The 10,927-nt window shown below is 47.9% G+C and overlaps 1 protein-coding gene across 1 annotated transcript in view; it reads left to right on the forward strand.

Moving 5' to 3' along the window:
* Positions 1 to 8,453: 8,453 nt before the first annotated feature.
* IGSF10 (immunoglobulin superfamily member 10) overlaps positions 8,454 to 10,927 on the forward strand; it is a 10,919-nt gene continuing 8,445 nt past the window's right edge. Inside the window, exons 1-3 of the mRNA XM_017835404.1 lie at positions 8,454 to 8,647; positions 9,604 to 9,733; positions 10,012 to 10,402. Of these exons, the coding sequence (XP_017690893.1) occupies positions 8,454 to 8,647; positions 9,604 to 9,733; positions 10,012 to 10,402 (715 nt within the window). The remainder of the gene's footprint in view (positions 8,648 to 9,603; positions 9,734 to 10,011; positions 10,403 to 10,927) is intronic.

Here is a 10,927-nt window from a genome sequence, read left to right on the forward strand (position 1 = left end):
ACTTTGATCGAGACCAGCTTTTGGCCACAGGTTTCCAGCTCATAACTACAGCACAAGCCCAGGTTACATCGTGTTACAGAGCTGAGCTTCCTCAGGAAATCGTTTGTGCACATATTTTAGACAAGTACCATCAGCCCTGAGACAGCATTGAGAAAAGAGGCATTTTCTCTTTATCCCAAAAAATGCTGGAAAGCAGGAAAATAAGGCAAAGGTTGTTGCAGAAATAAGAACAACATCACTGGGGTTTGTGAACAGAGCTGCTGAGCATGGAGCTCAAGAACTGCTGAAAGAATTAAGGACACATTCCTTTCAGCTTGATTCAACAATTTTCTTCATATAAAAATTGCAGCATTAAGCTAACTTTTGTGGAAAGGGAAAAGAATTACCAGCTTTTAGCAGAGACTTACCAGGTTTAAGTAGAAAGCTCTCAGCCTGCATTTACAACCTACTGTAGTTTTACCCAAGACCAGCATTAAAATCTTTATTGATCTGATTATTTCCAGGTACTTGTTTCAGCCATTCAAAACCAGAGCCATTGCCAATGTACTAAGCAAAGTAAAGGTTATTTGTACAGCAGTGATGTATTTACCTATAGCCTCTCTAAAGTCAGTGGTTTTGCCCAATGCAACAACAAAAGTCAGTCATGCTTTTGGTTTTTGACCTGTATTCAATTAAGGACTCAGTAAGACAGTCAAAGTTTGAGATTCCTAACGCAGCACATTTAATTTCCAGATGTAAGCCAAGGAATAAACAGAAAAGAACATTTATTTTAGTGGCTGTCGAGTTGCTTCCAAGTTCTCTCTCTCTCCCACATCCCTCACAGAAAATGAATAAATAAAACCAGATTATGCTGGGCTGAATGCAAGGAATCCCAGATCCCAGTGCCTGACTGCAAGCAGAGGATCCCTGCTTGCCCAGGTGTCCCAGGGGACCCTGCAGCACCTCCTGCCCCTGGAAATGCCAGGCAGGGGCTGCAGGTGAGGAGCACGGGGCTCCCCCAGAGTGGCATCAGGGTCTGTCCCAGCACAGTGCCCTCCCCCGTGCTCCCAAAAGGATGGAATTTGCATTAAGGGTTATGCCAATAGCAGCAGGGAGACGAGAAACTGGAGTAAGATGTGGAGAAAATAAAGGGAGGTTTATTGTATTTTGATCTGTACAAAAGCATCAGATTTCTTGCCTTTCAGCACAGCAGTTGGATATTCTATAGGAGGTTTTATGGATGAAAATGGTGTTTTGGAGTAGTTTGCAGCATTTATCCTTGGAGAGTCTGTTACATTCAGTAATGGAAAGGACATTCAAACCGACTGATGTCCCACACAGACCAACAGTGAGGTCTGAAACACACAGCACATTCCAAACCAAACAGAACACGAGAGCAGTCCCTTAGGGAGCCAGAAAGGAAACACTCTGCTCTCCACAAGCCCCTTCTTGCCTTACATGTACCCCACACAGAAATCTTTTGTCCACCCAGCACTGCTGACGAGTGCCTGGCCTCATCCATCCAGCTCAGGATCAGCAGGTTATGCCAGAACAGCTGGTGCAGTGATGGCATTTCCTTCCCCTCTCCCTCGTATCCCAGTAACCCCCCAGCCGTGGTGCCAACCCCCCCAGCCCCAGCAGGGTTAGAGCTGACAGACAGCCCCCCGTGTCGGGGCCAAGCCCTGCTCCACCCCTGCCTTAGAGCAGCAACCACCACCAAAGGGCTTCCCAGGTAAATAAATGCTACTACAAATATAAGTCTGTAGACTTGACTGGATGTGTCAGATTGGACTTTGGATTCACAGAATTGGAGGAGAATTCACTTCACTGGTAAAAACAAGTTTGTAGGAGCTTCTGGGCCAAGGGAGCTGGACCTGCGCTGTTGCCCATACATCCATAGCTCAGAGCCACCCCAAGATAAAGCTCAAAGTGTTCTAGAAATACTTTTAGTCACATAATTAATTCAGAATTTCCACTTTCCTTGTAATCAGCAAGTCAATAGCACAGACCTTTACCCAGCACCTTTGCTGGGTTTACTGGGAATTCCAGAGATGGTCATTCCAGTTCAGTAGCAGATGCTCCTGTACATCCCCCTTCACGTTACCCAGGTCACTGCTCCCCAAGACATGAGGTATTCAAATTGTGTCACAGTGTTACACTGAACTTCTTTAAACACTTCATCAAACTTCAGACATTTTTACCATTACAGTTAAAAACAAAAACATCAATTTTTTTTAATTGCAGAGCCACGTTGCTTTGTATAAGAGTTCAAATACTTTCCTGCACAAGTATGAGGTTAAACATGACCTGGACAACTAGTCTGTAGGACACAGAGAAAGAAACTGCACACTATTACTCAATGCTGGAACATAATTAACCAACACAGACTTCAGAAACCTCATCTGGGGATGTTTGGACAAGACCTTGATTTTCCCTGGGGTGATGCACTTTAAATCAGAACACACAATAAACACATTAAATCTAATAAATGACACCACAACGTGTTTTAAATGTCAAACCACACCACATCCACATCAGAGCTCAAAGCAGGGCAGTCAGTGAGCATTTAATTTTTTCTCAGCACATAGCCATGACCAGAGCTTCTGAAGGCCAACAGCCACACAGCAGTCCCTGTGAGCCATCAAAGAAGCCACAAGACAGTGTTATTGAGACAAAAGTAGCAGATGAGACACTGGGAGATCATTACCCAGCTATAACATAATGATCTCAAGTAGGAGAATTAGAATTTTTAAAAGTAGTTTTAATTAGGTATTCTACACTTGAAGGAGGTTGAGAGTTACTCTGCTGAACATACAAATGGAGAAAAAGGAGACAATACAAGTTTAGGCTCTTCACTTTTCACTTTTTAATCCATACCACACTTTCACATGCCTTCTCCTCCCAAACAACTCTTCACATGCTATTTCAGAGGGAAATTATTCCATCGTTTAGAGCCAAAGGTTTTAAAAGGTCCCAGCAAGTGACCACCCCCTCTGCCTTCATCACCTTACTGATGCCAGTTCTCCACAAACCCAACATCTTTTCATTTCACACACTTAGCCCCAGAATCCACGTTTTTACACGTTTTCTGGCACAGCTATAGCAGAAAAGCCTTCTAATGCAAGTTAAATTTACACAGGAAAACATAGTTCTGATTTTATGTGACCCACCTGGCAAGGTCAGCAAGTAAAATAATGTGTAACAGCTAAAAAGGTTCTTACTCCCTCTGCTGTGAACAAGAACATCCCAGAGCAGCATTCAGGCTTCCTTACCTGCAGAACAGGCTCCTCCCGACATTTCAACCCAGAAAACCTCTCATTTTTCAGTCTTGACCTTTGACTTATAGGAATTCCTATTCCTGAACTCATATAGGAATTCCTGCCTTCATGAGGCTTCTCACATCCTGTAACTGCCAGTCTTCAGTCACGAGCCTCAAAACAGGGAGTGGGACAGAGCAGAGAACACCTGGCCTTGCCAAACAAGGTCTGCCCCTCTCTCTGCCTTAAATAGTCCCTGGGGTTTGTGTCCTGGCATCAGCCTTGCCCTTCTCACACCTGACAACAGTGCAGGTCTCTGGCTGATCAGAGGGGCTGAAGAGCAGCACCAGTCAGGTGGGCTGGGGAGAGGCTGTAGCTGAGATCTGCAAAGCTAAACCACTCTGATTAAAAATGGTTTATTTAATTGTAATTAGGAAATAAAATGTAATTCAGAAATACACTCTCACCTATAGCTTGGGAATAAACAGCCATGCCTTTTTTTCCTTACCCAGAGCTATCTGTTGGCTTCTTTGGGTGAGGGTAGGGGTTGGTTGTTTCGGTGGGGGGTTCTGTTTGTTTGTTTTTTTCAACTACTTAAAAGCTCAATTCAAGGTCAGTGTGCGGGGCCACCTTCAGGAAATGACAAATTCTTATTCCATCACAAACAAAAATTATCCATGGCAAGGATCATGCTTTGGTTTGTTTTCAGCTGGCTGGGAGGTGTTCAGGTTCTTGTTAACGAACTGCAGAACATTTCCCTCTAACCACTGCACCAGACCTGTAGGTCACGGGGACAATAGGTCTGTAAACTTGCTGCCTGTACCCTATGGATGTAAATCCGTGATGTGTAGTGGCCATCAAGAAACACGGATGTGCCCAATTAAACATCCTCACAATACACCTACAGAGAGCAAGACAAAGACTTACAAAATCTGGTTTGGTGCTGCTTTTGCAATTCCAACCATGAGAAAACACTCCAGCTGATGTTTAAGATGAAAACCCCCAGCCTGCACCTGCACAAGTGCTTTAGCAGCAGTGTCTGTGCTCCGGTTCAGCTGCTGCTGGAGTGGATTTGCAGGTGACTGTCTGCCTGGGAGGGGGTCTGACAGCAGAGCACAGATCTTACTGAGAGCACAGGAACCACTGACAGGGCATGGCACTGCAGATCAAACACAGAATTACTCTGGTTGAGGATCTGCTCCAGTAATGAGGAGAGCAGATCTTCCCCAGGCACACCGAGTGTTAAACAGGCTTGTCCTCTAAACTGGAGTGCCAGACAACCCCTCCCTCCATGTCCACCTCTAACAGCTGCCCAGGTGAAAGAAAAATCAGCAGTATCACAGCTTTCCAAGAAAGAAAATACAGACCTTTCTCACATAAATAGTCTGTGGTCTGCATGGCTGTGTGAAACGCACCAAGCAGGAGCTCTTGCTGTGGCTGCCCATGCTGTGGCTGATTTACAGTGTCCCAGGTCATCTGGGCTGGATGGAGTTCAAAAGCAGCAGCCAGGGGGGGTCCCTGGCCCTCCCAACCCAGTGTGGACATGAACAGCAGCTCATCCCACCCCGGAAAGATGGATTGCCTCCAGCCCAGCTGAGGTTCGCATCAGTGAGTAGGAGTCCAGGGAGGACAGAAGGAATCCGAAGCAGAGAGCTCTGTGGCTGCAGGCACTGCTGGGGACAGGAGGGGACAGGAGGGGACAGAAGGCAGCCATGGCCCAGTCCTCTTCACGTGTATTCCTCTGAGGTACTGCTTGGTTTCCCAGAGTGTGGCATTCACTGCACTGTGCACACAGGCAGGGCTGACCGTCCCCAAATGAGTATTTGCCCAAATTCATTGGCAGCTCCAAATACTGACCATGATTCCAGGGTCGATCACTGCTTTGCTGGGAGCTTGTCCAGCTCATTACAATGGAACTAAAGTGTCTGACTGTGACCTTGAGCCACAGGAGAGTTGTACCTAAGTGTGTTATTTTGAAAATTCCCAATAAGGCAGTTGGAGGGTCATGTCATCCTTTTCAAGGCGTCCAGCAACCCACCGAGGCATTGAAAGAATTTGGCCAGCAAGAAGCTGTGAAGGAAAAGAAAAACATGAAAACATTTTGCAAAGGGCCTTTAAGGAGAACTGGCACAACACAGAGAAGAGAGAGCATGAGGAGGGATAAACTGAGGCAGAGTGGGAATGCTGTGTGGCAGGAACAGAGGCACCTGCAGTGCTGGTCTGGGAAAGACTTGGATCAGTCTGACAAGGGAACAGTGTGATTTGGGAGGGAAAAGGCAATGTCTGCAATGGAAGAACAAACTAAAAAGCAAAAGTCATCCAACAAAACCCAGGTACATTATTCAGGTACCTAATTCAGACTAGCATTGTGTAAAAAACCCTTTTTGCTGACACTGATGCATGAAACACATCAGGGTGGTGTTCTCCAAAGTTGTGTTCTGCTCCATTAATGACATTTCTATTGACTACTCTAAATAAAGGGATCATCCTCTATTTCCTTCAAGATTCCAGCTCTGTGGATCAGCCCCACAACAATTTGCTTGAAGGAAACTGGTAACACACCTGAAGATCCAGAGCCTCCCACAACAGCCCCTGATGGGCATGAACCACATCCATATTCCCTGTGCTGGGCTCTGCTGCTGCCCCAGGAGTACCAGCATCATTATTAATACCAGAATAATGAACAGGGCTGCCCATTAGAGATGCAGAATCCCTGCCTGAAAAGTGAGGCTATTCCTATTTTCCAAGAAAAAATAAGGAACCGTTCCTCCCATACATCATTTGCTTTCTGTGACTTTATTCCCTGAAGTTCGAGTCATTTTCCACTGACTTGTTCATGCTGAGGAAGGAGAAAAAGAAAACACTCATTAAAAGCAAACAAAGAAACTGCAAATTAAACCAAGAGCCCCAGTGAGGGCTCTGACAGGCAGGTTAGTGTGTGCTTGGGAAGTCTGGGGGACCTGAGCCATGGTGTTCCTGAGGGAACAGCCCTGAGCTGTGGGGGATGTTGGAGGATGTGACACACAGACAGTGCTCAGTGCCGGGGCCTGGGGAGCTTTGCCTGGATAAAGGATCTGGATAATGGATCTCGGTACTGAATTTGAAACCAGTGTCACAGTGACACCCTGATCCAAGGCTGGGCAGAGCTGGGTTGTTCCCTGGTGCTGGCTCAGGTGTTGATGCTCTCCTGCACAGACTCCTACTGACCTGCCCCCTGTGACCTGCACGTGCTTCCAGGAGCTCACAGACCACAGGGATGAGCTGTGGAGCACTGGCTGCCCTCCCTCCTGGCTCGGACAAAGCCAGGTCATACCACAGAAAGGTACGTTAGAAACTTGAAAAATGACCTGAACTTGTGCCCCAGTTTTGGTATGTACACTTTGCTGTGCAGATCCACTTCACGAGCACTTCCTTCACTCAGCTTTCCTCTTCACAGCACTTCTGAGCTCACATTCAGTCACACTTTCTTGCCAAAGTATAGTTCTACTTAACAAAAAGCTCCCTTCATTCTCTGTTCTTAAAACATTGGCAAGGTCCATTGTACATTTAAAATATTTTTTTTAACTTTAATGCAGATTTTCAGGTATGTGTTTTTGTAAAACATTCTCAGAAGAAACTTCAGTCCTGTTTCTACCACAAATTATTGAGGCTAGTACAAATCATTAAGCCTTTCCAGTAGAAAAAAACTTACAAAAGCACTTGATGCTTTGCCTTTCAGACTGTAATTAGGATGGAGAAAATGCACCTAAGGATTGACCTGCCCGCCCTTTCTATCACTCAGGGGAACAACATTCAGAGTGAGCTCCCTGATCTCAGGGTAGCACCTAAAAATGCCACCTTAGGATTTAGTGCAGGGCTCAGTTGAGGTGATGGTGCTTTTTCTGAGACCCAAAGTGCCAGTTGCACAAGGTCAGTGTTTCTTGGCACAAGCTCCCATGCTGAATCAAAGTGAGATGATCCATGTTGCACAGAGACAACTCCTGAGATGTTAACAAACATCAGCCAGCGAACACCACGAGTAAAGTTCTACCTGGCTTACACAGAACATCCCATTCCCGCCAACTTCCTGAACTCCCACAGCTTGCCTTTGATTTTGAGTTTGTCTGAACAGTTTTAGAACTTTTAGAAGATATATTTGAGGCTTTATCTTATCTTTGAAGTTTTATCTTACCATGACATCTCAAGTCGAACAGATTTGGTTTGCCCTACAATGACACATTTCAGCAGAAACACGCCGTCAGTCGAGGCTGTTACAGGCACCGTTCAGCCGAACAGGAGCTGAGGTACTGACGGACTCGGTCTGCAAGGGGAGAGGAATTGTCCCTCCAAAAGCGAACTGAGGGTGTCATCGGCCGCTTTTTGGAGGGGTCACGCACGAAGTTCCCCCGACGGCAAACGCTCGTTGTCTGCGAGGGCTGGCGGGGCTGCGGGTCGCTGTCGCACCCGAGAGCCCCCGGCGGAGCGGCCGTACCGGTGCGGGGGGAGCGGGTCACGGCGGGCGGGGGGCTCCGCAGCATCCCCGCCAGGAGCGGCGCCGGGCGCTCCTTCCCTCCGGCCTCGGCCCGAGCGGTGCCGGGCGGGCTGCGGGGGCCCGGGCGGGCCGGCAGAGCCCCCCGGGAGGAGGAGCGGGTGGCGGGGGTGTCCCCTGCCCGCAGGAGCCGCGGGCCGGGCGGGCGCTCCCGGCGCGGGGGGCACGGCCGGTCCCGGTCCCGGGGAAGCGCCGCGGGGTTGGGCGGGGGCTGCGAAGGGAGTTAATTTTGCTTGGAACGGTTCCTGGCAGGGAAGGAGCTGACGTGTGGAGACGCCTCCCGGGGATGAGCCGCCGGCGGAGCCGGGAACGCTCCGCACAGGCGGGACGGGGCGCGCAGCTGGGACGCACCGCGGGCACCGGCGGCAGCTCCTGCAAATCCCTGCGGAATTCCAGCTTTCCCTGTGAGCGGCAACTACCGGCACATGGCGCCGGACGGGGGCACCGTGGGGCAGCTGTCAAATGACAACGCTTTGGGTCGTGACATCGCTGAGGGGAAACCCGAGAGTTTGGGGGGCTGCTTCGTGGGTCGTTTTTTCTTTCAAGTTAAAAATTCCTCTTGTGCTTATGGCGTAAACCCGAGCAGCTCCGCTCGGCTGTCGCTATAAATGCCTTTGTGTTCTGTTCCCCCTGCAGGAACCGCGCGCCCGCCGCTGCTGTTGGGGATGACAGCGTAGGATCCCCTCGGGATGGAGGCCCCGCGCGGGGAACGGGCCCGCTGGCTGGGGACCCTGCTGGCCGCCTGCCTGGCCACCCTGCCGGTCATCAGCGCCTGTCCCCGGCCCTGCGCCTGCCACGGCCCCGCCGAGCTCCACTGCACCTTCCGCTACTTCAGCGCCGTCCCCCCGCGCATCCCCCCGGACGTGCAGCGCATCAACCTGGGGTAGGTGGAACAGCGGGGCTTTTAACGTTTTGACCGGTTAGCTTTCAACACTGTGCGGAGCAATAATTAAGAGTTTCCAGATTTAGAGCTAAAAATTAACCAAAGCAATAAATAAGTCTGTAGAGCTTAATGTTCTGTCTGCAGCACTCAGCAGTGGCTGCAGTCACAGCTAGCGAAGCCTGAGACCACCCACACTAAGGGGAAATTCGGGGGATCTAGCACAGGGGAGGTGAGAACTTCAGAAAGTTTTCAACTTAAATGAATTCCTTTGTATTACCTGAAAAAATTGCATCTGTAATGTGGAACCGAGGAGTCTGAAACAGAGGGAATTCGGTGAAAAAGAGTACGTGTATTAAAATCTTCAGCAGAGACTGTGCTGTGAGTTGAGAATGTCCCACAACGTTAGTGTCTGTGCTTTCATCTCCTGGGTTCGTGGGAAGTCGCACTTGTCTGGCCATGTCAGCCTCCACGAGGGTTCTGTTCCATGCACGGTTAAAGGAGCAGGGGATGGAACATGCCCAGGCTCATCCAGCCCCTTCCTGCAGTTTCCAGCAAGTGTCCTCTGTCATAAATCAAACAACGAGACCCATCAGCAATATTTGACTGGTCCGGGTATCCCCCTTAATACACATAATGTCTGAATCATCCAGATGTGTCTGCAGAAAATCTAAAAGGAATATTTCACAGAGGTGGTAGGGAAGTCAACACGCTGTCAGACAAACAGATGTGTTTCGTGCTTGCTGTTACTCTCCCCGTCCATGGGAATTCAGGCATCAGAACGCTGCCCTGGAAAAGTGACCATGTTTTGTGCTAACACGAAGGCATGACTTAGAATTTTGTCTTGGCAAGCAGAAGTGCTGCCTACCTTCAGCCATTCCCAAAGAGTGGTTCTTTTCTTTCGGGTTGGTTGCTTTTAAAAGGTGTGAAGTGTGGCTGACTAAAGCCATCTGTTACAGCTACAACAGCCTGAGAAAACTGAGCCCTACAGACTTCGCTGGCCTGGAGAAACTGGAGTTACTGATGCTGCACAGCAATGAGATCAGTGTGGTCCCTGAGAGGGTGTTCAGTGATTTACGGTCACTACAGGTGAGAACTAAATGAGCCAACGTTAAATTTTGTTACCACTTAAAACAGCTTTCAGAGATAGAGGTAAACAGCCCCACAGTAACTGGCTGCAGCATTTCCTTTTCCTGTTTCTTATCCTGTCCATATGAAAGTTGAGGGTCTTCGAGATCCAGTAGCCTAATGGGAAAGGTCTTTCCTTCCCAGGTGGGCACTCAGGTACAGTGTAAAGATCAGCAGCATTTGTTAGAGTTCTTATAACATGGTTTAATATTATGCATTTTCTACTTTTGCATCAACAGGTCTTAAAACTGAGTTACAACAAGGTCAGGGTGCTTCAGCAGGGTGTGTTTTATGGCCTGAAGAGCTTGGCACGGCTGCATATGGACCACAACCAAATTGAATTTGTAAATCCCAATGTTTTCTATGGACTCACTTCCCTGAGGTTGGTCCACCTGGATGGAAATTTACTTCAGCAGTTGCATCCAGACACTTTTGTCACCTTCCACTATAGCCAAATATTCAAAATATCCTTCCTGAAGCACATCTCTTTGTCTGACAATATGCTGACTTCACTTCCACAAGAAATGTTTTCCTACATGTCCGAGCTTGAGAGCATTTACCTGCATGGAAACCCCTGGTCCTGTGATTGCAGCCTGCAGGGGTTCACAGAGTGGGCACAGGAGAGACCAGGTGAGCTCAAGGCCTTGTTTATGCTCCTTAATCCTGCTGTAGCCTCTTTTTCTTGCTGATACAAGTAATTGTCTTTTATTAATTTATTTATGCTACCAGAAAAGACTGGAAGACAGGATTTTTGTAGGTGTGTGTAATCAGGATACAGAGATAAATACCACTCAGCTTCCCAGATTAAATGTATCTAGTGGCCTTAACAAATTCCCAAGTGCAGCTTTCCTTAATGGAATGCTTTCCTTGGACAGTCCAAAGATTCTGTGCACCAGGAGATCCACAGGGAATAATGAAGCTAACTTTTATGCAAGAGCAAGTGTCACTTTGCACTTAATTCTTCAAAAAGGAGATAAGGAACTCAAGGGACTCAAGGACTGTCTCCGCTGCTGCCATTCATATGCTACTTTAAGATTTGCTTTTATTTTATTCAAAAGAATCACTTGTTATTACCTGTATGTAATTTTTAATACTAAAACTTGTAGCACAGAAGCTGACTCCACTTTTCTTCTCTTCAGATGTTATAAAGTGTAG

Source organism: Lepidothrix coronata, unplaced genomic scaffold (genome assembly GCF_001604755.1).
Source record: "Lepidothrix coronata isolate B3197 unplaced genomic scaffold, Lepidothrix_coronata-1.0 Scaffold256, whole genome shotgun sequence".
NCBI lineage: Eukaryota > Metazoa > Chordata > Aves > Passeriformes > Pipridae > Lepidothrix > Lepidothrix coronata.